Genomic DNA, 26034 nt, shown 5'->3' with positions numbered 1-26034 from the left:
TCCATCATTAATACTGCATTTTGTTTTAGCGATCTTCAAACGTAAAATCGTGTATCCTTGTCTTTTGACACCAATGTGTCAATTCAAGTGCTGTAGTTGGAAAGGTTTTGCGAAAACAGTAAATCCTCTCTTTCTCATGGAGCAAAAGCCCCGCCTTCGCTCTGCTCTTACTGGCTGACGGCTAACTTTGAAATAAACGATGAATGCACACGTTTATTACAGTATTTTTGAACACAAATTTGTTAAATTAAAATAAAACCATTAAGTACAACATTTTAATGGTGCCGTAGAAGTGAACCCGACTCGTTTTGTACCTGAACGTGTTGAAAAGAAGCAGAAGCGGGGCTTGATGACGTCATTTCACAGGTGATGGAGATGCGGGGAGGGACGTGACAGGAAGCGGTCAGGTGCACGGAAACGTCAAGTTGATGGGCGGAAAGTGTTGAGCACAGGCTTCAAAATAAGAGTATATACTTTTGTTGTAGATGTCACACATTAATTTCAGTACTGTATTAGGTAACAATGATCAGATATTTCAATTCATAAAGCGCATTCATTCAAATCTAAATATGTTTAAAAAAGAGGGCTAAAGTATAAAGGATTATTCATTGTTATTTTAATAATTGAGTGAGTTGTACATAATGTGGCCCTGTATTTCGTTAAATTAGCAGATGAACAATCATCAATAGAACTATATTCAAAGAAACATGCACTCACATATCATTGACAGGTAAACTTTTACACACTTCGACAGTGTTAAAATTTTTAAATTGGGTATTTTTGTTAGAAAAATGTTTTGAGTTTTGAGATTTTTTGGAGTGACCGGTGACTTGAATAATTGCAATTAACTGTAAAAACATAAAGGGCTCCTCCTTGAGAGGTAGAAATTAGCTGGATAGACAACTCAAAAGTGGGTCCGGACATTAGAAGGGATTGAATTTGAAAAAGATAAGATATCCTTTATTTGTCCCACACTGGGAAAAAAGTACTGCACGTTACAATAATACTTAAAGTCTAACATGCAATTGCTATTAGTAGTCGTTCACTAGTTCATGCATGACCTCACTCTCAAAAACGTGGATTTGTAGCCATAAAACAAAATCATTTGACAATATAAATGCGTTTATTCATCCTATGTGTCAAGTGCTCTTATTGCGACATCAGCTCCGGATGTAGCCTTGGCGCAGAGCGTCCGCCTTCACACAGCTCCCGGGTACCGTCGCTCCCATCTCGGAGGAAGGAGATGTGGATGTGGAGCGGGCTGCTCAGTAACCTCACCGGGCTGGAACCGTGCTCAACTGGCTGCTACTTCGCCACCGGTCAAGATAGAGGCGGGAGGGCCTCCTTTTGTCCCTGTCCTTGCTGGACCATGACACAGGTAAGAACGAGAAGCCACCGCGGCGGGCCCCGGAAATCATCTTCCTCATTTTCACCATCATCATCACCATCATCATCCTCATCATCACCACCATCATCATCATCGGTGGCGGCTGTTTTACCGTCCAGCTATTTATATGGGCGGGCGAGGGGTGAACAGACGTTGGCATATTCAGCTCAAATAACCATTTCCACCATTTTGAAATGTCACCCATGTCTTAATTAGGCTTCGTCTAGGCGACAGGATGATTGACACCTCCCAGCGTTACGCCACGTCTGGGACCGTTCGACGACCCCCCCCCCCCCCCCCCCACTCACAGCCCCCACCCAGATCCTCCCTGGCAACAAGAACACCCTTTAGCCGCATTTTCTCACAAAGTATTGTCTTTGGGGGGGGGGATGTCTGAACGCCGCCATTCGAGACGTCTTTTCGCGCGCACGCACGAGCTCCACTATGACAACGCACGCCCCCCCCCCCTTCCCTCCACTTCGCGCTCTCAGTGGAGTTATCGCGATATTCTGCTTTCAGCGAGCACTTCCTGCATGAAGATATATTTTTTAAACACATCAAACAGAGAAGTGGGTGGACCCCAATTCAATTCGGCTTGGCTACCTTCCAGTATGTGTAGAGTCAACACCTACATATTTACAGTTTGGAATTATTTTCTTATTCACAGATTTTAGGTGAATCTATCTTCTGGTATTGTTTTAAAAACTCGCCTATTTAGCCAAAAGTGAATACAAGTGTTACTTTAGCGCCACCTTTTGGCATCTCAATGCCAAGGAGTTTCAAGGTCTGGTTTCCCTGAAGATGTATTTCAAACTAAAACTCCAAATCTTTCCCTTCAATGTGGAGCAGGTGTGTCCAACCCTTTGACTGAAGATCTACTTTTTAAATAACAAACGTCCTAGATTGACCAGTTATTGCACGTGCACGCATACACACATGCACACGTGTGTTTACCCATGCACCAATGGCATGATGAGACACAGCCATAACAGCCCCGAACACAAACGAAAGTAGATACAAGAGTTTGTGAAAAGGAACTCACTGCCTACCTTAGTAGATAGAGACCTAATGCGGAGGCATGGGACTCACTTTTGCAGCGTGTTAACATCACACATGAACATCACAATCGTAGCTCACATCCACCATTTAAAAATGCTTCTCCTAGCGCTCCAGATTTCCATTCTTTACCAGTGCTACCGGTCAATCGCGATCGACTGGTTGTAGAGATCCTCAGGTGTTTGCTTCGTTCAGTGTGTGAGAAGAGGCTGTGAGCATCAGGCAAAGCCTTCTTAAATATATTATTTTTATTTTCCTTCATTTTAATGCATTTTTTCATCTTTTTTTTCTTATAGTGTCTTTCTCATTATTACAACTTAAAAGCCTAACATAAGGAATGCTGGAAACTAGAGTGTGTATTTTTGTCCATATCCAGGTTTCTCTGTGACCTTGCTGAAAAACCAGGGCCGGGGGTCCGAGGCCTTCCTCCCCCCGTACCTTACCCTCTACCCAGCCGGATCACCTCTCCCCTTCCTCCCTCCCAAGCAAACCCTAGACAGGCCTCAAGATGATGTGTGAGGTGATGCCCACGATCTCAGAGGACGGCCGCGGCGGAGGTGGCGGTGGCTCGTCCTCGCCGGCGGGATCCGGCAGTGGACTTGGCGGAGGTATCGGAGGTGGCATGGGCAGCTATGCTAGCCGGGATCCCCGCGGCAACAGTGGTGACGAAGGGGGCAGCACGGGCAACCTGGAGTCGTTGATGGTCAATATGCTGACGGAGCGAGAGAGGCTGTTGGAGAGTCTGAGGGAGACCCAAGACAGTCTGGGAACGGCTCACCTGCGACTACGAGAGCTTGGACACGAGAAGGAGTCACTACAGAGGCAGCTTTCCATCGCGCTGCCACAGGTTGGAAGAATTGCCTTCCCTCCCCCCTTACCCAGACCAAAAAAATGCATATAACGCTTAATTCACGCATACACATTTATTTAAAAATTAATATCTTCTTGTATCATTTTTATAAAAGCTGCTGTGATATCATTTTTCAGAGAGGGTAAAGAATACACAGAAATTTGTATTTTTATCCTGTCTCTCTGCATGTATTGCTACGCCATTTGTGTTCAAAAAGCAGTTGATTAGAAGTTCATATCTACAGCTACATTGGTGCTAGTTTTATTAGCCCATCAATGGCTTTTGGTATTAGGCATTAGCCTTAAGATAATGGACTTTTGAGTAAAGTAATTAACTTTTTTTTTTGTTTTTGGATTGTCCAGTTCCGTTGTGCCCAACCTCTGTGAGTTTGGCTGAGAGAGAGAGAGAACATATGAAAAAAATAAAAATAAAAAAAATCACTCAGCGCAAATAAGATAATAAAACTTTTATTTGCCCCACAATGGAGAAAATAATTATCATCTTGTGGTGTGTCACGCATGTTACAAAATGGAGGCCGCAGAAACTAGCGAGAAGAGTACGGAAAGCACGTGATGGACTTCCTACCAGCTTTTTTATTTTAACTCGGCCCAAAAATTCTCCCAGAATCTTTTTGGGCCCACAATTGGCCATCTGTCAGACAACCGTCCTCTCATTTTTTTTCCCAACTTATGTTCCTTTCCTAAAAATAGGGATGTTTATTACTTCAGCCAGCATATATTCCTTCTACGTCGCTATGAAGTGGATTTCTGACCTGTCTCTTTTTTTGCATATAAGCTTACTTGTTAACCTGGATGACCAGATGTCTTCTTGTGGACAATATCAGAATTTTTTTTTTTTTTTTTTTTTAATGTACCGGTACATTTCTTGTTTGAGTGCCATTTCATGACTTCAGTCGGCATGTATTCATCCACTGCACTGCAATTCAGGCTTCTGACACGCTCTTTTTTTGATCAACTAGCTAGCTTGTTAGCCTGGATGACAATATGTCTCTTAAAGGGCATGTCTATAAATTTTATTTTATATAAATATACTCATTCTCTATATTCCATAGAACCATAATAACTATCTCAAGTGTGATTTCATGTCTTAAGTTGGCAGTTATACAGTCACTCCAATGCGACTCAAGTTTCTACCAACCTCTTTTTTGGTAAAACCAAATAGTTGTTAGCCTGGGTGACCAGATGTCTTTTCCTTTGACTAAGTGATTTGTGATTTTGTTGCGTTGTTTTTTTAGATTTCTAGTCATAATCCAATTTCAAACAGAGGTTCCTTACTTCAAATTCGGCATGTATTCATCCGCTTCGCTGCGACTCGGGTTTCAAACAGATATGACTGCATTACATGCACAATTAGACGTATATGTGAAAATGTCGGACGAGCGTTAACGTCAGCTCAGGTCAATCCGAGTGACGTGTGTGCTCATGGCATGCCTTGCTTGTTCTCTTTGTTGACAAGTTGCCATGGTTGCCGACGGATCACACTAAAGCAAATTACACATAAGTGCACAATTTGACAACAATTCAACTAGAATGCTGCCAGTCAGTCAAGGCGCTGGTCCCTTTCACCCCCAGGCACTTCATTTTCATGTTGAACATGCGCATACAAAGACACCCACACCCACACACATGCACGCACACGCACACACACACACACACTCACGCACTCACACACACACTCACTCGCACACAGTCTGGGTTATTGTGCAATGAAAATAATTCGGGCTCAACAAATTGTTTGACTTCCTTTTGATATCTAGTTTCAGAGTGTAAGAATACTTATTGATATTGTCATATTTATAATTGATAATTCTGTCACATTTTTATTTTAACTTTTTTATTTGTTGCAACATTTGTTTTTAACAGTACTCAACAACAAGGTGGCCTCAAAATGTTGAAAAGAAAAAATCGTCTCTCATTAAATGTCTCAACATGTGGAATAAAAATATTTTTGTTGCAAGCATTTTAAAAATTTTTGGGGGGGGGACATAAAAGTCCCACAGATAACTACAAATAAAAGGAAGCTGTTTGGGCTAAAACTATTGCTAAACCCATTGTATTGTATTGTTAGTAGTTGTAACCTGTAGTTTTCTAAAAAGAAATAAAATAAAATAAGAGAGTGTGTGAGAGAGAGAGAGGACAATTGAAGCCAAAAATTCCACAAAATTAAGGCCACAAATAAAATACTGCCCTCTTGTGGTCCTTTGCAGGAATTTGCAGTCCTGACCAAAGAGCTGAACCTGTGCCGGGAGCAGCTGCTGGAACGGGAGGAGGAGATTGCAGAGCTCAAGGCCGAGCGCAACAACACACGAGTTAGTACAAGTCTTATTTTCTATACATTGTACATTTGGGTCATTTTCACATATATTGATAACGGTAAAAACGTAGCCCACCGAATTTCATTTGGAAAGACAGTTAATTTTACTGACATGAGTATGTCAATGATTGCAGATTTATAGTGTTAAACTCGTTTACCATTTCCGTTTTCCACATGTTTGGGCTAAAATGGTGGACAGTGACACACTTCAGTGTTGGGGATGAGTCGTCTCTCCCCTAATATATAAAAATTTGAGCTTTGTTTGCATCAGTGGTTATGCCGCACCTGCGACGTGTAATTAGCTACCTAGCTAATTATGTGTACACCCCGTCACACAGAGAAAAATGGAAGAGCGAGAAGGGAAGGAAAATAGGAATCAAAGCATGCGCTGGGGCTTCAGGCTGTCTTGGCTACTTTAGAGCGTCTCTTTCCTGGATGTGAGTGCGCATACGTCACACAAAGAAAGATGGATGAATGGACATCGAACTTCAGTAAAATACATTCAATGTTTAATAACTTGTTGGTTTATAAGCATTTATTCAGGTGCAATGTATTTTAATTTAAACATTAATTAGATGCGGTGCATATGTTCAAACTGTGCATAATGTTATAGTGGCTGACGATAATTTCAAAAGTTCAAGAAACACCGATGTGTACCATATTTTTCAGACTAGTAATCGCCGTGGATTAGAATTCGTATCTCAATTTGAGTCACCACTGATTCGTGCACAGTGCGTAACGGAGTCATTGTGTCGTTGTCGTAGCTGCTTCTGGAGCACCTGGAGTGTTTGGTGTCGCGTCATGAGCGCAGCCTGAGGATGACGGTGGTGAAGCGTCAGGCTCAGTCGCCCGCGGGGGTCTCCAGCGAGGTGGAGGTCCTCAAGGCTCTCAAGTCCCTGTTTGAGCACCACAAGGCCCTGGATGAAAAGGTCCGCGAGAGGCTGCGTGTGGCCCTGGAGCGAGTGGCCACGCTGGAGGATGAGCTGCAGTCGTCCTCACAGGAAGTCGGTCCCACCTCTGCTGGACACAAACCGGACCCTTGCAGGCACTCATGACGTGTTCTATCAATGTTGTTGTAGGTGGTCTCTCTACGCGAGCAAATCAAACGACGACAGCAGGGACTTGACAAAGAGGTCTGTTCAAGTTACGCACAAAAAATAGAATAAATTAAAATCAGTGAATAGGGTACAGTATAAAATTATGTGAATGTCAACAATTGAGTATAATTAACCTAATTAAAGGCCTAAAAACCCAATTTGAACCCAGGCGTGACACCCTAATCTTAAAATTTATCTCATTCAAAACTTTAACTTGGCCTTGAAACCCTAATTTGAGACCAAACTCTGGCTCGAAACCCAATGGGAGAAAATAAAGTGCCAAATAAAAGTTCAAACTTTTAACTTGTGTTTGAAGTCCTAATTTTAAACCTTCACTATGTATTGAACCCCTACCCAAGTTTACAGCACAATATTTTTGTATAGCATTAGAGTGTGGCAAACGTATTGAGCAATTGTTTTAAAGGTGTCGTTGCATAGGATGTCAATTCAGCCCCTTCCTGTTTGTTCTGATCACATGAACTATTTCCTGTGGTGCCAGCGGCTTCCCAACGGGCCGTCGTCCATCTTGGATGATGGCGAGGTGGACCGGCAGCGCGAGGGGGAGATTGAACGACAGCGATCTGAGTTGGGGCAGCTCAAGGAGAGGCTGGCGCTCATGTGCAGACAGGTACCGCACACGCCATACTACAACTCAAACTGGATGGACGCTATACTATGTCGAAATAAGTACTCTATCCTCTCCCAGGTGGTGGCGGTTGCAGTGAGTCATATAATCTTTGTGCCACTTGTCAGGTTGGCGAGATTGAGGAGCAGTTGACATCTGCCAGGAGAGAACTGACGCGATCTGAAGAAGCCAACCACAAACTGCAACGAGACGTCAAGGAGGTCACGTCACACTTCAGCAATACATTTCAGATACACTTATGTGCTTGGACCACTTTTTGAAACCCTAACCCTTGTTCAAAACCATGACCGTGGCTTGAAATCCAATTTGGAAACCTTGTTTAAAACACTCAACCGAACCCTAACCCTTGTTTAAAACCCTCATTTTGATTTTTGATCCGTAACTCAGGCTGAAACTAGAATGTGAAATCTAACCGGGTCTGAAAACCCTACTTTGAAAACGGTTGTGCTCCCTTGAAACTCAAACGTAAATCCCTAACTCTTGTTTAAAACCTAAGACAGTCATAAAACTTAATTTTAAACCCCTGGCTTGAAACCCTTACCCCTGGCTTTAAACAACAATTTAGTGCACTGACCATTTCAGAAAACCCGACTTTGAAACCCATATCCTGCCTGTTAACCCTAATTTAACCTGTTTAAAACCCTAAACCAGTCGTAAAACCTTAACTCAGGTTTCAATTTGTAACCATAACCATGTCTGAAAATCCTACTTTGCAGCCCTTGTTTTAAACCCTTCCCCTTCCTTGTAAACCACATAAACCCTAACCCTTGTAAAAAACAACAACACTCTAACCCTGTCTTGAAACATACATTTTGAAAAGCTTGTTTAAAATCCCAAGCAACTCATCAAGTCTTAATTTAAAATTCCAACCCTGGCATGAAACCTTAACCTTGGCTTGAAACCTTAACCCCGGAGAACCCAAGAACCTTTTTCTTCTTTGGAAAATGATGAATTATCCATTAAATGACTGCTATATGTTCACTGAACGCCAACATATATGTTTTTTCAAATATTCAATGCTTTAATCCTAATTTCGGATTAGGGCCAAATCTGACCCTTTGGGATTTAAGGGCAGCATTTGAGTAGCAGAATTTATAGGGGCCAAATTTGACCCCGTGGGTTCTCCAGGGTTAACCCAGCCTTGAAACCCTACTTGAATGTAGCCACTGTGCAATATGTCAATTGATTGGACAATAACTTCCAAAAACTGACGATGTCATCGTTTTTGTTTGAACCTCTCAGGCTCTATGTCAGAGAGAAGACATGGAGGAGAGAATCACCACTCTAGAGCGCAGGTGCAGTACATCTTTCTGTATTTCTATCTCCTCGTTATCCTCTCTGACGCCCGTCCTGCTGCCTGCAGGTACCTGAGCGCCCAGCGGGAGGCGACGTCTCTCCACGACATCAAAGACAAGCTGGAGAACGAGCTGGCCAGCAAAGAGTCTCTCCACCGCCAGGTAGGGCAAGACAAAAACGAAGATGAGTTGCCCTTAGCACGCATGGCTACATGCTAACGCCCCACGCAAATGCTGCGGTCGCTTGGCAGAGTGAGGAGAAGAACCGTCAGCTTCAGGACCGGCTGGACGACGCCAAGCAGAAGCTGCAGCAAACCCTGCAGAGGGCCGAGACGCTGCCCGAGATCGAAGCGCAGCTGGCGCAGAGGGTAGCCGCCCTCAACAAGGTACGAAAGCAACAACAGCACAAATACGTCAGTGTACTCAAACGACAACGATTATGTCGGAGACGAAAAAGGGTTCAATTAAAATGTTTCTTTCTTTTATTATATGCCCAAAATACATGATGGCGTGTTTTTCAAGGCACAGGCACTGTACATGTGTGTTGAAACAGGGCCTTGAATGAACCGATTATTACATCGAGTGGTGCCAGTTGACACGTCACGAAAGAAGCTTCGGCGTTTCCCGAAATCCCTTTTTTTTTTCTTTGAGGGCTGCCAAAAAGAAACAAGCCATGCTGCCAAACAGCTTCAGCGCACACAAATTAGCCTGATGCGTGTCCAGGCAGGATGGACGCATGATAGCGCGCTGATGCCTTTCCTGCTCTTCCTCTTCCCTCTTCCTCCTCTTCCTCCTTTTCCACCTCCTGCTTCTCATCATCATCGTCCTCATCTTCCTCCTCTTACTCCTCCGCCTCCTTCACTTCCTCCTCTTCCTCTGCCTGATTTTCCTTTTCTCCCTTATTCTCCTCCTTGTCCTATTTCTCCCACTCTTCCTCCTCCCCTTCTTCTTCTTCCACCTTGTCCTCCTCCTCTTCCTCCTCCCACTTCCTCCTCATGTTGCTTTTCCTCCTCCTCCAGGCCGAGGAGCGCCACGGCAACTTCGAGGAGCGACTACGGCAGATGGAGGCACAACTGGAGGAGAAGAACCAGGAGCTGCAGAGGGTGAGTCACGCTTGGCTCGTCCCCGCCATCTTGACCGTGGCGCCGCACAAAGGTGCTGTAATTTTCAAAAGCGAAAGATGGCAATCTCATGTGGAACGCAAGGGTTGTTATGAATGCTTTTACCCCAGCGCACCTTCATCCTCCTTTTGCTTCCCTTGCTCTGAAGGCCAGGCAGCGGGAGAGGATGAACGACGAACACAATAAACGTCTCTCGGATACGGTGGACAAGCTGCTGTCCGAGTCCAACGAGAGGCTGCAGCTGCACCTCAAGGAGAGGATGGCCGCCCTGGAGGAGAAGGTGAAACTTCACGACCCGACCACCGTCGTCGTCATCATTATCATCCAGTGATTGTGTGAAGTTTAGCGATGGTAGTTGATAAGAATTTTCTGATTCCATTGTGGAAACTGTTTTGTGATGCTATCAGCCATTGTGTTGTCAATATGAAATAATCAAATCTGTGCTCTGCCCTCTTTGCAGAACACTCTTTCTGAGGAGCTGTCCAACATGAAAAAAATTCAGGACGACCTTCTAGCAAACAAGGTGAGGCTACATCTGCCCTCCAAATTCACATTCAAATTTTTATGCTAACTTTCTCACCACCTGGCGTGTCTTCCACCTATCAGGACCAGCTCATTGCAGAGCTGGAGCGCCTTCAACTTGAACTCGATCAGCTGAGAGCCCGACCCGGAGGCTCTTATTCCAGGTGGGAAAAAAAAATCCAAACGTTCACTACTAGCTTGTCATACTCATTCTGTACTTGCATTCTTTTGTGCACTCACATGTTGTCGTTACATCGCATGACTTCATACCTGCCTACGGGTCACTATAATGAAACCTTTCATCCGCTCTCTTATCTGGGATCTCATCTTTCCGTCTCTCTAGTCGATCTTTGCCCGGCAGCGCTCTGGAGCTGAGGTACTCCCACGGTGGCGGCTCTCTCCCCATGGGCTCCACCACTCACCTGGACAACTTCGGGAACACCTCCCTGGGTGGCAGGCGAAGCCTTCGAGCCCGATGGAGCTCGGCCAGGGAGGACTCCACCAAGGTGGGTTTGGAAAATTAACCAGTGTTTTCCCTTGCATATTTCTATGAGTCTTTATATAAATATTGAGCCTCTGTCACTACAGTATGTTATTCCATACACTTCCACACACTGGGCAGCGCTTGTGAGTGTAGAAAAAAAATCTTTAAAATCAAGAATTGCGACACAAAGCCTCAAGTGAAAATCTTGATGTCGAAGTTGTGACATCACTTGTGTTCGCATAAAAAAAGATATTATAAACCAACAGTTCTGACTAAAGTGAAAGCCTCAATGTCAAATTTCAGAATCAATGACGACATGGTTGCCAGTGTGTCATCCCATACATTTCCAACCATTGATCAGCCCTTGGAAGCGCAATAAAAAGTGTCCGTTTGCACTGGCTGACATCTTAGCGTTCCCTTTCGAATCAAATATGACATAAATATAGGGGGAAAGAAATGTTGTTTTAATGGTACAGTATTCGTGGATGTGTGTGTTTGCAGTACACAGACTGGGAGACGGGGGCGCTGCTGGGGTCCAGCTACAACCACGGCGTAGACGTGGTGTGCTCGGACGACGAGGACGACGGAGACCATCGCTTCGGGTCCGAGCTGTTGTCACCCAGCGGGCAGACGGATGTTCAGACGCTGGCCATCATGCTGCAGGAACAGCTGGAGGCCATTAACAAGGAGATCAAGTAAGATGGGAGCCTTGAGGGAGTTGAGCTTCGAGGCTACATGTTAAACCACACTAAATCGATTCCTGAGATTGAAATTCTTTAGGTGCGATTGTTCTTTTTCCGAGTTTTGGAACACAACATTTAAGCCTGGTGGGATTGACTGTTCATTAAACTTTCAGGCTACATGCTAAGCTCTGCTAATGAAACTCCTTTCCCAGGCTGATCCAGGAGGAGAAGGAAAACACGGAGCTGCGGGCTGAGGAGATTGAGAGCCGCGTCAGTAGCGTGGCCCTGGACAGTCCGCCCATCCCGCCGTCCTCACTGGGGAGGGACGGCACAGGGCGAGGCTTCATCCCATCCTCCATCACCTCCTCCACCCTGGCCTCGCCATCGCCGCCCAGCTCGGGACACTCCACCCCGCGCCTGCCCCACTCGCCGGCCCGTGAGAACGACAGACAGGTGCAGTGGGAATGAGCTAGTCCAATTGTGTTGATTGTGCCGATGATCTGCAGTGGGATACTATTGCGGCACTGTTTAACATTTCAGAACAACAGAGATGACGAGCGCTCCCTGGCCCTCCTCGACTCCACACCCCCGCCCACGCCGCGGGCCCTGCGCCTGGATAGGATGACCCTCACCCACCCAGGGGCCCTGCTGGACGACCCCCGTGAGTTCCGCAGGTAAGACATGACGGGTCGTTTCCGCTTTTCTCATGTGTACTCATGGGTTTAAAAGTCTTCTGACCCAGCCGCGCTCCCTTTAGCCTGTCAGCAGATGGCAGCAGCTCCAACAGCAGCCAGGACTCCCTGCACAAGTCCAGCAAGAAGAAGAGCATCAAGTCATCTATCGGACGACTCTTTGGGAAGAAAGAGAAGGGCAGGATGGGACAGCCTGGACGGGACGGCTCGGCCTCACTTGGTAAGTTGGTGTGGTAAGTGCAGTAGTGACCGATGCACAAATTTGACATCAACATTTTTGAAAGAAACTTTACAGCTTCCTGTGCCTCCACCAGCATCAACGCCTTCTGAAGACCTGGCCTCCGGAGACGTCATGGGCATGAACAAAACTGGTACTTTGGGGCCGGCAGACAAAGACCGGCGCAGCAAGAAAAAGTGAGTGGCATATTTCTCTTTTCTTAAAAAGAAAACATACTTCATATTTCATATTCATATACTCAGGCACGAGCTTTTAGAAGAAGCGTGTCGCCAAGGTTTGCCCTTCGCATCCTGGGATGGTCCCACTGTCGTGTCATGGCTGGAGGTACTCGATTTTTGTTAAAAGTCCCCCCTCCTAAGTCTTCTTTGGCCTCACCCTGTTGCCAATATTCCTTCCTACCAGCTGTGGGTCGGCATGCCCGCCTGGTACGTGGCGGCCTGCCGGGCCAACGTGAAGAGCGGCGCCATCATGGCCAACTTGTCGGACACGGAGATCCAGCGTGAGATCGGCATCAGCAACCCGCTGCACCGACTTAAGCTTAGGCTTGCCATCCAGGAGATGGTTTCCCTCACCAGCCCCTCGGCCCCTGCCAGCACTCGCTCGGTCAGCCTCCGCAAACGCAGCACACACATCCACATCCAGAGCATTCTTTGAATAATTACGTCAACTTTCGTAGTTTCGGGGGGTTAGTTTGTTAGTTAGTTTCCTTCAAGGCTTGCCAGTTCCTTCTGCACCAAAACACTGTAGTGAGTCCAGCGATCCATTTTTAACAAAAGTATCCAAGCAAACTACTTTCAATTTTGAGGCGACATAATGTTGCACAGCTCCCCAAAGTGAGGAAAGCAGCAGAGCCTGACAGTATTTCTCAGACAGTTAAGCATGCAACAGAGTTAATAGTTTTGTTTTCAAGCTGTTTTCAAAACTTTAATTGGTTATTAATGCATCAAAAGGACCTCCAACAAACCAATAGTAGTGATTTGTAGGCAAAAAAATAAACGTCTTGATTTGAAGATACTTTTTTTTTTCTTTAAAAACAAAACAGTGTTCTAAAATAATTTTGTTCCTTAAATGAATAACCAAGAGATGATGGATTCGGGTTAATCGGTTTAGGGGGTTAGCATCGGGTTGGAAGACTTAAAGTTAGTAGGATTCTGTTCAAGTTGGGTGGTTAACAAAGGCTCCACTCCACAATGACGAATAAATTGTTCACAGATGAAACACATTAATGCCCATGGAAAACAGAATTTCCAGTAAAACAAATTCAGTAAAAACAAAAATAATATAGTGCAGAATACAAATAAATGTCAACATCAATGATATAAAAAAAAGCCTGCACTGATTTCCCAACAGTACTTTTTCAAAAATTCCAAAAGAGAACCCAGGCAGCATCTCAGCCCGGGACAGAAAGAGACTGGAGCGACTGGTCAGGAAGGCCAGCTCTGTCCTGGGCTGCTCCCTTGACACTCTGGAGGAGGTGGGCAACAGAAGGATGCTAACTAAGCTAAAAGCTATGATGGACAGTCCCTCCCACCCTCTCCAGCCCGCCCTGACAGCACTAGGTAGCTCCTTCAGCCAGAGACTGTTACACCCGCGCTGCAAGAAGGAGAGATACCGACGCTCGTTCCTACCAACTGCTGTCAGGCTGCTGAATAAAAAATAGCAACAATAATATTAATAATAATTAAATGATGTGGAAAACAACTGTAAATAGCACTGCGATTTATCCATTTTGTATTTATATTGCACTTAATTGAACGGTGTTTGTTTTTTCTTCTTCTTTCTGCCTACATTCTTGCTGCTGGAGGCTGTAAATTTCCCCAGTGTGGGACAAATAAAGGATATCTTATCTTATCTAAAGTTTCATAAATCAAAACATCAAAAATACTCAATTTTTTTATCATGTGCCTCTTGGAAACTGGCATAAAAATCCAACTCATACTCGCATGTATTTACTGTTTGAGTCTTGAGGTACAAGCAAGTTAACTCGAGAAAAGCTAGAATGTGTAAGTGTCCTTCAAGGCAATCCAGTGTTGTCATCTCACTGTGTTGCTTTTGTCTCCCCTTGGGCTGCAGTCGACCAGCAACGTTTGGATGACCCATGCTGAGATGGAGTCCTTGAACGCAGCAATCAAGCCGCCGGTTAGTGCCTGTCATTCTTTATTTGTTCCTAATAGGTATTGACTATTGCATTTTTGATTGTATTTGTATTTTTAATAGTTTTTCTATTTGTAGCTGTTTAGTTTTGAATATTTCTTGCTGATTTATTTATTTTTAAATGTATTAATTTTTTTTAAAGATCCATGTTGATGATTCTCCTTCCTCCTCCTCCTTTTCTTCTTCTTCTGTGGTTGTGTCTCGTAGTGTCGAGCATCTTCTTCTTCTTGTCCCTCTGGTTGCCGTTTCACTGTGAACCGCTTCCAGCTAATTGCCCGTTCACTAACACACTCTTCCTCCCTTTGTCCTCCTCTTCCCCCGGCTGCTCCTCTGCTTTGCCTTCATCCCTTCCTCCTCCTCCTCCTCTTCCTCGCCACCTCCTCCACCGCCACCTCCTCGCTTTCTCTCTCTCTCTCTCTCTCTCTCTCTCTCTCTCTCTTACCCACCCCCTCTTCTCCTCTCGGCCTTGCAGGAGCTGAAGGAATTCAGCTGGGACCAGGTGAGGAAAAACATACCATCTTGTGTGCTCATGAACCACATTTGCTTTTTAAAATGGGCACATCAGCCAGGTCATTATTAGATAAAGGGGGGGAAAAGTTACATATGGATGTAAAATATGTAAAAGAATAAATAATTGTTACTTTTTATTTGACTGTTTATAGTGAATTTAATTGCAATGAATAAGCCAGCTATTCAATAAAATAGAAATTCTAAATTCTAATTCTTGCATTTAATGGGTAATTGTTTGTTTTAATAAGAAAATAAACTGATTTTAAAAACATTTTTTTATAATTTATTAGAATAAATTTGCCAATAATTTTATCAACTAATAACACTTTAACTAATGTTTTTGAATTTTTGTAAATTTGGTTACGTTCAATAATACAATAATAATCATTTATCATTCATTTAATATTAATTTTCCAAAAGTATTTTAGAATAAGTTAGCCAATTCGCTATGAAAAAAATTATTTTAGTAAAAAAATTTTAAATAGTTCATTTCAGTTTAATTTTTTTTTTATGTTTCTAAAATTTTATTATACTGGTACTAATATTTGTCATTTACAATGAATCAGATAATTATTTAATGAGATTCAGGTACCGGTACATGAATTAAAACATTTAAGTGGTTGTGTAGTGCTCCATGCCTTTCAGGCAGACAGCAACACATGGTGCCAAATAAATATGTTTAAATTAGGCATGGCTTTGGCCTTTGTACAGTAAAACAGCAGTGAAAAATGGATTCGGTTTTGGAATAAATTCTGAAAAAAAATCTTTGCCGAACCACAAATTTGCAGGTGTTCACTCTTACCAAATTTAGGGAAAAATTAATACACAGCAAATATTACAAGATAATTCCAATGTAAATTAATGCTCAGTGGGCTGGATTCAAGAAAAACCACAGCATACTTTTCTAAGTCGTGTTTCAGTGAGACGACCGGACTGTCGGCCATCGGTCACGACGTAATGTCCCCATTTAGATCCTGGCTTACGGCGACATGAATCACGAGTGGGTGGGCAACGATTGGCTGCCTAGCCTGGGCTTGCCGCAGTACCGCAGCTACTTCATGGAGTCACTGGTGGACGCCCGCATGCTGGACCACCTGACCAAGAAGGAGCTGAGAGGGCAACTCAAGATGGTGGACAGCTTCCACAGGTAAGGTAGGAAAATGGGCGAGTTGCGTTAGATTACTCGTCCCTCGGGGTGGAATTTCGGATCAACTCTGTTTGATATTACGTTCAAATTGTTGAGCCGCATTGGTGACACTCACAGCTCGACCTCATTTCTCGACATGAAATTAAAGAATGTCCCATTATCTCCCCACATGTCCCGTAGTGCTCCTTTAGCTCTCATTTGGTCCCATCGTCTCCGACAATATCTATTATTATGCCGTATCAGGACCCATTATTCGCCATTTTGACAGATAGTGTCCCATAATGTCCAATAATGTTGTGTCCAATCACTGTATGTCCCGTTCTTTTGACGAGAGTATCCACTGTTGTCCTATCGCGTCAATTTTCATCTTTTTCATGTCTGATTGTGCCCCATAATGTCCCCATTGTATCTTATGAACCATTATGTCTCTTATTGTGTTCATGTCATGATGTCCCATTTTCTAGAATTGTGTCCAATTTTGTCTCTGTTTCGTCTTGCTATGTCCTATTGTATTCCAGTGTCCTTTTTATTGTCCCATCATGTCGCTTTGTGTCTCATGCAGGCTTGTAATAATTTGGGATTTTTCATCATGGTTATTTTTTAAAATTGTGATATTTTTTTTGTTGTAAATGTAGTCAGTCATAAATGTTGTTAATTTTAATAATTTTCAGAGTTTGATGACTTTTGTGTGCGCGTGTGTGTTTGTGCGCGCGCGTGTGTGTGTGCGTGCGCGTGTGTGTGCGCGCGCATGCACTTCTTGTATTCATGATAAAAAAACAAAACAAAACATCATGTTAAACACAGCATTGTGTAGGATTTAAGAAACAACCAGGATATCTTAATCTTAATCCATAAATGAAATACAGGTACTGTAATGCAGTTTACAGACTTTGAAGTAAAATGAGTGCAATGAAGTTAGATACGTCACAACTCTCGAGTCTTCAGTAAATCCAGGGTGGTATTGCTTTCTATCCCTTTTTAAGTGGATTTGTGGCTTGAATTCTTGAGAAATATTCTACACATCATACAAGAAGCCACTTGCCTGCCCTCTTATGTTTGACTGTGTGTCATTTTATCCTGTAGTGCCTTGTACTGTCCCGCATTTATCCAACAGTGTCCCATAATGTCCAAGATTGTGTCACCTCATAGTGTAGTATTAGTTGAAGTGTAGTTTCAGCTCTGGTGCTCTAACACTCGCAAGACAGCCCTCTCGTCTCAGGTGTGTGTCTCCAAGCCTGCTCACAGGGCCAGTCAAGGGGTGCAAAATTATCTCTTTGACACCTTCACCTTTCACCTCTCCCTTCTGGCCTTGCAGGGTGAGTTTGCATTATGGCATCATGTGCCTGAAGCGCCTCAACTATGACCGCAAGGAGCTGGAGAGGCGGCGGGAGGACAGCGCGCACCACAACAAAGGTAAGACAACCCCTACCACTACCGCCAGTAACCCTCACACTCGTTACCCTTTTTTATAGGCTGCGTTTGTTTCTTCATGCTGTGTTATTGTCTTGTGAAAGGAAATTTGTGACACCTTTCACACGCGGTGTGATGGAAATTTGATGGAAATAGAAATCTCTGGTGAAGCAGTGTGTGGCTCATTAGTCATTTTGAACGTCCTGTTGAAGGAAGCAGTTAAATGTTTCTGATCATGAGGCAGCTCCTGTTTAGTAAAAGTGCCCATAAAATCTGGCCCAGTAGTGCCTTGAGATACCAGTGACTTAGCTGAAAGTTTTTTTTACATATGACTGGATAAGTAGTTTTTTTATTTTATTTTTGGTTTGTTTTGAGGTATGAATGCTGAATGGTAAATGGGTTCAGTTGCGATTGAAAATATATATTTTCCTCATATTTCATATTACTGAATTATTTGTTTTCAGACGGCTCTCATTTTAGCGCTTGGATTATAATTATAGTATTGCAATTTTTTTTGAAGGTTTTAGTTTGGCCATTTGTTTGCCAACGGTTCTGAGATTGTTCAGAGAAGACTCCCCAGCCATTTTATTAGGTCCTCTGGTGGAATCTTGTAATTTCAACTCACTTGTAGTAGCACGGTTCTGCACATAATGAGGCAGCATGTCTTGGCAGGACTGCGATGATGTCTGAGGATGTCAATATATGCATGCGTTTCCCACAGAAAATCGCACACATCGTCATTGCACACAACGTTGCTGCTTCGAAAGTGGCTTCCGGCCATGTGGGAATCATCGCACGTCTTTGGTTTGTCCCCGCTTTTATTGCCTTTAAGTGCTGTCATCATTTTACAACTAAACCACTTGGCAACCAAGACCAGGACATTGGAAAAAAACAAACAAAAAAAGCAGTCATAAAGATAAATGTATGGTTATTTGATTTCACTGTAGCCCCTTTCAACAGCATTTTTTCCATATTTGTCTTCCACACAAAACCCAGAAACAGGATTTTACACGGTGTCCCGAGGTAGCCTTACCTCCTTCCTTTTTGCCACTTTCCCCTTTTGTTTCCCCCAGATGTGATGGTTTGGTCCAACGAGCGCGTGATGTGCTGGGTGCAGACGCTGGGCCTGAAAGAGTACGCCGACAACCTTCGCGAGAGCGGCGTCCACGGCGCCCTGCTGGCCCTCGACGACACCTTCGACTACACTGACCTGGCGCTGCTGCTGCAGATACCCAATCAGAACACGCAGGTAAGTGCGTGCCTTGGATGGTTGCTTTCAAATGTGCTGCCCACTATTAATGCTGCTGCCTCTCATTAACTTCGATATACACAGAGAGGGAGAGGGAGAGAGACTACTTAGTGACTATTTTTGCGAGAGAGAGAGAGAGAGAGAGATATGCTATTTTGTGACTATTTTTGCTGCTGCCATCACTTATGTCCTGCAGGCCCGCCAGCTCCTGGAGCAGGAGTACAATTCCCTCATCTCCATGGGAACCGAGAGGCGGCCCGATGAGGTCCGTCAAACACACAAACCCATACACATATGACTGATAACATAATCACACAAAAACACGCACATATACACAAATATTGCAGATACAAAGACACACACACACACACAAAATATAAAACCTCACAAAAACAAAAAAGACCCTCTCAAGCACACAATAACCACTCAAAGACATCCACACCAAGACGCCGAGTATGTATTTTGGTTGCAGGACGGCACCAAGACATTCACGCGCTCTCCATCGTGGCGTAAGATGTTCCGCGAGAAGGACCTCCGGGGCGTCACCTCAGACTCGGCCGAGACCTTGCCTGCTAACTTCCGTGCCTCTGCCATCGCCACGCCCTCCGTCACCCTCAGGAAGGTCCAGAGTGATGGTGAGCGCCCGTCTCGCGCCTTTCGGACCCTCGCCTCTGATTTACCGAGCCAGAGGGGGCGAGGCTGCTTCGAGCCGCCATTATTTAATTAAGACGTTCATCTGATTAATTGTTTGTTGTTTGTTAATTTTAGCGTTAAAAAAAAAAATTTTAAGGTTAGTCAACTTTTATTTAAATTTACACGTACTTTGTATATTATGTTTGTTTATGGCCCCATTTTTAGGAAATCTAAGGAAAGAAGTGATGCATAAGCACAATTTATTTTATATTAAAAATACTGTATATTTTCTTCAATTTTATTTGAAGGTTTGAATTTATCTTTATTAGTATGTGTTGTAAAGCTTGGTTTAGAATGCATAATATTTCTTTGTATTTAACAATGCAAACATAATCAAAATTGTATTTTACAAATATAGGTAGTTTAAATATTTTTATATTTTTCATGTTAGTTTTTATTTTGGGAGTTTATTTTATTTTTAAACTTTTTAACTATTTTTAAGACACAATGCAAAATCAAAACTACAGTGAAAAAGTATTAAAACAGGTAACAATCTCATTTGTATTAAATGCTACAGTCTTAGTGCATCTCTTAGTGTCATGTTTGCACATTTCTGACTTTCTCTTGTGCTGGAATGTCGCTGGATAGTATACACTGCTGCTGTTGAGTTGCTAATCCCTCACGCACACACAATGTATGTTCTGCACGGCTGGTCTGAACATGCCTGCCTGCAACAACACACATTCTTATGGACCGCGGGAAGTGCAACAACAAAAAAGTGTCTATATTTCAACGTTTTTTAAATTTTTTTCACATCTATGTGAGCGCAAGTGCGTTTTGACGGTTGGGTCAGGTCTAAAAATGCCATTCAGGAGCATGTTCAGTTTGAAAGAAGTCAAACTTAATAATAATAATATCAATATGATTTTTTTTCAACCCTCCTGCTACAGGTAAATGTTTAGTCATGGCATTACTAATGAGATGTAAATGTCAGCTCATAGTGTAAGAAAATACAGCTGTTTGATGAAAACGGGTTCAGATTAGCTTGAAAAAAACGACATGATGAAATGGTGAGCAATGCACTTGATAATGAGATATAAATCATGTTTATGTGGGTCGTTGTTTCTTTCCAACACTTTTAGATAATCAAACATGCTCGGCTCATATTGACCTAGGAACATTCTTGTTGTTCGTGAGAACTGAACACAAAAGGAAGACCTCTCATTCACTAAATATGACCAACATGACTCAACATTATTTATAGAGCACTTTAACAACAACCAGAGATGTAACAAAGTGTGGTATTTAAGATGAAACTCGAAACATAGACCACCGTAAATTAAACATTAGTAATGACAACAATAATTACAGAAGTAAAATAATAAAGAAATAGGCTATTGGAGCTCAAATTTGAATATAAACAAACGACTCTGATTTTCTAACAGTCATTTATCCGTCTGTTGGCAACACACACACAGACATAATTAACACTTCAAATCTCCTTTGCTGTCTATAGAATAATAGCCACCTAACAGTTATCAACTAACTACCATGAATTTTGACAAAACACAGCTAACTCGAGCTATTTGCGAGCTCTTTGTAGTTATATAGTATTGAGTACCATATTTGTTGAGGCATCCATTTTGAGAAAACTATGACAGCTAACGACTACGGTACCACCTCGGTTTCTGGAGCTAACTAGCAAACAACTAGCTAGATAGTTGTTAACATTAATCACATCGATTAAGGTTTCCTTTTTGACAAAAGCAACAAAATTGATATAGCTGCAATGGCAGGCAGGGTTTCTGTGCCCAACTAGCAACTAGTTGGTAACCAGCTTCCATTTTGAGAAAATTGTACTAAAATCACAACCAACTGCAGCTCCTCACCAGGTTTCAGATGTTAAATAGCAATTGAGAGACCAACTCATTATGCATTCAACACATCAGTTGAGGTGTCCATTTTGAGAAAATGTACAAAAATGGCAGAGTTCAAATGGCTGGCAATCTTCCTGTATCTAACCAGGAATTAGCGAGTAACTATAAAGAAAACACAGGAAGCACTTTGGATACATTGGTGGTTGTTTGAAAGTGCTCTATAAATACAGTTGAGGAGATCTTGAGAGTTGAGTAATTAGCATTAGCAGCTAACAAGTTAACACACTGTATGCATCAGCTGAGGGCATCCATTAGAAGTGTATGATAAAAGTATTACATGCTCTTTAAAATAATTTTTATTGCGCATCTTAAACCCTTGGAATTGTGGATATCATGTAGGCGCATTTTTAAGGACACCCCATGTGTTTTCATGTGCTTTCCATGCTCGTGTGCCATTATCTCAGCTGTGGAATTCTTGGTTCCTTTCTTTAAAGGAAGGAGTGATGACAAGGTGAAGGCAGTCTAAAGTACACGGGAGGACTTTTTATTCACCATTCCAGGTCTTAATGGGAATGCCTGTGGAAGGGTCAGTGCTATTTATATGTAACATATGTGTGTGTGCGTGTTTGTGTGTGTGTCGTCCACAGCCAGCTCCAGTGCCCGAGGTGAATCCGCCTCCGTGAGGACGTATTCGTGTTGAGGGGGCGACCGAGGTGAGGGAGCGGCCGACCCATGCGCTCGTTAAAGCGTTGAGAGCCCTTTTGTTAGCACAGTGAGATGAGATGGCTTGCACATGTCTCTGTGTTGTTGTGGTTTGAAGTTTTCCCTGCTGCTAGTTGCTTAGTTTTGGTGGTGGTGTTATTTCAAATAAGTTGACGTTTTGACGGCTTTCCCATACTTTCTTCAGCCAAAACACTTGGCCCTAGGAATTAGGGGAAAAATTCAGCCCCTGAAGCCAGTTTGACTTAGCAACGTGGAATTTGGTAGACATGCCTTTCATGAGTAGACCCACAAAAAAGTCTAAAGAAGTCATGCCGGAAAATATATGGCAAATCAGGCAGTTGAGGTTAAAGACGCCATTGTAGGGCCATTTACAAAGGTTTTTCAAACACAAAGTTCCTTGACTGGACCATTTTGAAAATTCAGCCCTTAAAGCCAGTTTGACTTAGCAATATGAAATTGGTAGGTATGTCGATCATGAGTAGACCCACAAAAAAGCATCAAGTAGCCATGCTTGATAAGACACAAAGTCTGACATTCTGCTTCAAAGTGGACATTTTAGGTTCAATACTGCCTTTTTTTCCTCAGGTCTCCTTCAATGCACTTGGCCGAGAGATTTAATTGGTTTATGTGCAGTATATTAAACAAGCAATGCTAAATTGTAAAGAATTTTACTTTTTAATTTGATGACTCACCATAAAACACAAAACTCTCCAAGTTACCCTTATATTGTCAGATCTCGACCAAATAATTCACACTGTTGTTCTCCATAGGGGCCTCCGATCACACTGGGAACCTCCGACTCACTGAAGAATGACTCGAAAGAAGGACTCCCACACAATACACTCAACTTCAGGCTAGTTGTACTCCGAGCATTTTGCAGTAACACGATCCGAACGAAAGTGACCTAATGATTCCTCAATGTTCCTCTCAAAGCAGGAAGCCTAAATTCTCTCTCTCTGTGGCCCCTTTTTGTTTGAATCATTGTTCTACAGAGTGAGTTACAATGCCTTTGTTGCCGTCAAGAGCGGGGGGGGGGGGTGTCTGAGCATCCCCAATTGATGTGGTCAGTAAACATGTCGAGCATTGAGCAGCAGACCACGTCACAGCCACGCTGCTCTTCTGCATCCTTTTGTCTCGAACACCTTGAAAGCCGATCCATCCTTCTTTGAAGGCATCCCATAATAATAGACTTGAAAGGCTCCGAGTGAGGGAGGGGTCCATTCACACAGACATCGGGTTCTACTGTTTCATGACTCTTTCGTGCAGAGAGGCCAATGTAGAAGCCAGGATTTCTCAACCTGCGCCTTTTACACTGATCATAGCATAGTGGAATGCTGGCGATTCACAGTCGACAGCTTTTGCAGGGAGTAGCCTTGTCAACCTGGGTTTTTCAGAGTTCTGTATGAAAGGTACTGAAGGCAACCCGGCAATTTCACGAGCGTCTATGTGAAAGTGGAAAACTGACGCAGCAGGAGTAGATTAAACATTAAGCCACCTGTGCCTTTTACAGAGTCCGTATGACGAAAAAGCTCACCCATCAAAATCGTCTTTTCCCCGTGTCGGTGTTCTGCGTGAAAGGTACCCATCTTCCGAGGTAGGTTCAGAGGTGGGACATAGATAAGGTTATGTGAAATGGAAAGTTGGAATCGGGTTGTGAAGACATCATCTGATTGTGGAATGCTGTTGCCGTGTGAAACCGTACACGATCATAAAAATTCTTGTTACTTGGTTTTATGTGGGATCTCTCTGTGAAAACGGGCTTTTTTTTTGTCTTCAAAAAAGTCATTAGCCCCTTTCACACAGACATCTGTAAAATCAGGGAGGGTATCGGTCTTCGCTAAGTAGATCCGGCATTTGTCCACCTGTGTCCTGTACGCACACCAGATCAGACATTCAAATTTAATCATCAGTATCTCAGTGGTCCCCTATCTTTTTTTTTGTGTCACGGACCTGTTGAGACAAGTAACTGCTGTTTGCGGACTGGTAACCATTTTTTTTTCATTGCTTTCAAATTGCTAGTTTTAAAGCACTGCTGCTGACAGCAGATAATTATAGAGTAATTCAACATTTTATTAACGTTCATTCCTTTCAAACAGTTATTCTACTGCACAGCAAATGTTGAATAAAACAAACGTAAGACAGCGAACTACTGAGTACTGTAATGGACCAGTTAGGAATAATAAACACGCCTTATAATGTCAACAATCATTTTTGAAGTTGTGATTTTACACACGGCGTTAGCATCATTGCTACTTGCAAAAGATGACAGGATTGATTGCTGCTTTCATCTGGTGGCTGCCGGCTAGTTATTAGCGACTAAACCGCTAATGTTTACGTGGGCGGGCTGTGCAAACGCTGCTCGCATTTGTTCATGCTTTCCACTTGATCACTTGGTTGCTACTTGTTCAAAGAGGAACTTCAAAATAGCTTCATCTTCGGAAGTCATGGCTGTCCATCAGCTGCGCGTTTCAATGTACGTTTCGTCAATTTATTACCGTTACTTTCTGTTTACTGCCTCTTTCCAACCACGGTTAAAAGGAACACTCCGATTGGCAAGAGTCACGCACATTTCACACGTCACGTCCGATGGAGTGAATTTGCTCACAGCTCGCAGGTTTGTCTTTGTGCGGTCCGGTCCCAACTGGGCCGAGGCACAGTACCTGTCCTCGGACCGGTGGTTGGAGACCACCATTGATCTCTGATGGAATGCCGGGTCTCCTTGTGAAAGTGCACACAGTGGCTAATAATCAATCATTTTGTTCTGAGTAAAAGGCAAAGAAAAAGACCAGATTATACAGCTGTCATGACAAGTTTGTGAAATGTCTGTATGAAGAGCGCACACCATGTGGACAATCAATCAATTCATCCATAAACTAGTCTGCATTATTCTTCCAAGTGAGGCATTTTGGGCGATTGTATGCGTCCACATTTGCAGGAACCGTTGCACGTCAACTCAAAAGTGTTTGGGGGGTTTTCGGCAAGTTGTTGAAAGCGGACTCCTCTGTTGAGATCTTTGGGGAAACCTGACGGTGAAAGATGAATCACGGGCGGGGCCACAGAGAGACTAAACAGATTCAAAGAAAGTGAACTGACATACGAAAAGGGACAGGCACAAGCTGCTCATTTTACACACACACACACACACACATAGAAGCCATAAGAGAACTCTCGGGAAGGGATGAGTAAAAGAAGTGACTAGGAAGCCCAGGAAACAAAACCTTTAGCCTCCGTGTTTACGATGCATGTCTTTAAAAAGAAAACAACAAGGGAAAAAAAACAAGATGAGATATTTTCGTTTTTTTGCCCTTAACAGTGACAATAGCAAGGTGTGGTTCAAAATGAAAAAAAACAAAAGATTAAAAAAAATCTATATGTATGATACATCAACAATGGGGGTTGGGGGGTCAATTTGTAAAATGTGTGAAATTTTTTTCAGTTGTATTTTTGATTTTTTTACGATGACTATTTATTTTTCTTTAAGGTATGTATTGGATAAATGTATGTACATGTACGTCCTTGTTGCTGCTCTCTCATTAACGCTCATTCATTTTGGAGCTAGGCCGAATGGTTGCGAGTCCCATCGGAAGGCGACCGTTCCGCTCACTAGCGCTGCTGTTACGTGTCCATTCTGACGACAGGTCGTGCAATGATTGCAAATTTCCATGATTAAAAAGTGATCGTAATACCAAACTGAAGATATCCTATATGGAAAATGAACAAAAATGATGAAAATGGTGATGTAAAAAAAAAATGAATAAAGCAATCCTGTGTGGATCTGCTCATCATAGTAAAGTGGCTCTCGTTTCTTAAATGTTCTAAGTTTAAAAAAAAAGTACACCAAATGATGTGGATATGTTCATCAGGACAGAATGCACAACGACCTCTGCTTGAAATTGAAAACAACATTGCAATGCAATTTGGGGAGA

General features: G+C 43.0%; 1 protein-coding gene across 1 annotated transcript; it reads left to right on the top strand.

The window, feature by feature from the left end:
• Nucleotides 1-1216: 1216 nt before the first annotated feature.
• On the top strand, nt 1217-25900 carry ppfia3 (PTPRF interacting protein alpha 3). Its single transcript, XM_086132657.1, has 31 exons — nt 1217-1378; nt 2820-3290; nt 5521-5622; nt 6392-6631; nt 6707-6760; nt 7224-7352; nt 7478-7570; nt 8613-8665; nt 8734-8827; nt 8917-9051; nt 9685-9768; nt 9935-10066; nt 10247-10309; nt 10393-10472; nt 10652-10814; nt 11294-11487; nt 11688-11928; nt 12016-12149; nt 12233-12387; nt 12482-12581; nt 12648-12729; nt 12808-13008; nt 14479-14544; nt 15032-15058; nt 16041-16216; nt 17532-17629; nt 18700-18875; nt 19072-19140; nt 19348-19510; nt 22033-22098; nt 22879-25900. The coding sequence occupies exons 2-30, from the start codon at nt 2952-2954 to the stop codon at nt 22083-22085; spliced, it is 3696 nt and encodes a 1231-aa protein (XP_085988783.1). The 5' UTR covers nt 1217-1378; nt 2820-2951; the 3' UTR covers nt 22086-22098; nt 22879-25900.
• Nucleotides 25901-26034: the final 134 nt, after the last annotated feature.

The sequence above is a fragment of the Hippocampus guttulatus genome, chromosome 16 (assembly GCF_054856545.1).
Source record: "Hippocampus guttulatus isolate MCC_2025c chromosome 16, RoL_Hgut_1.0, whole genome shotgun sequence".
In the NCBI taxonomy this organism is placed as follows: Eukaryota; Metazoa; Chordata; class Actinopteri; order Syngnathiformes; family Syngnathidae; genus Hippocampus; species Hippocampus guttulatus.
The sequence above is the reverse complement of the archived record's forward strand: the minus strand, read 5'-3'. Positions and strand labels throughout refer to the sequence as shown.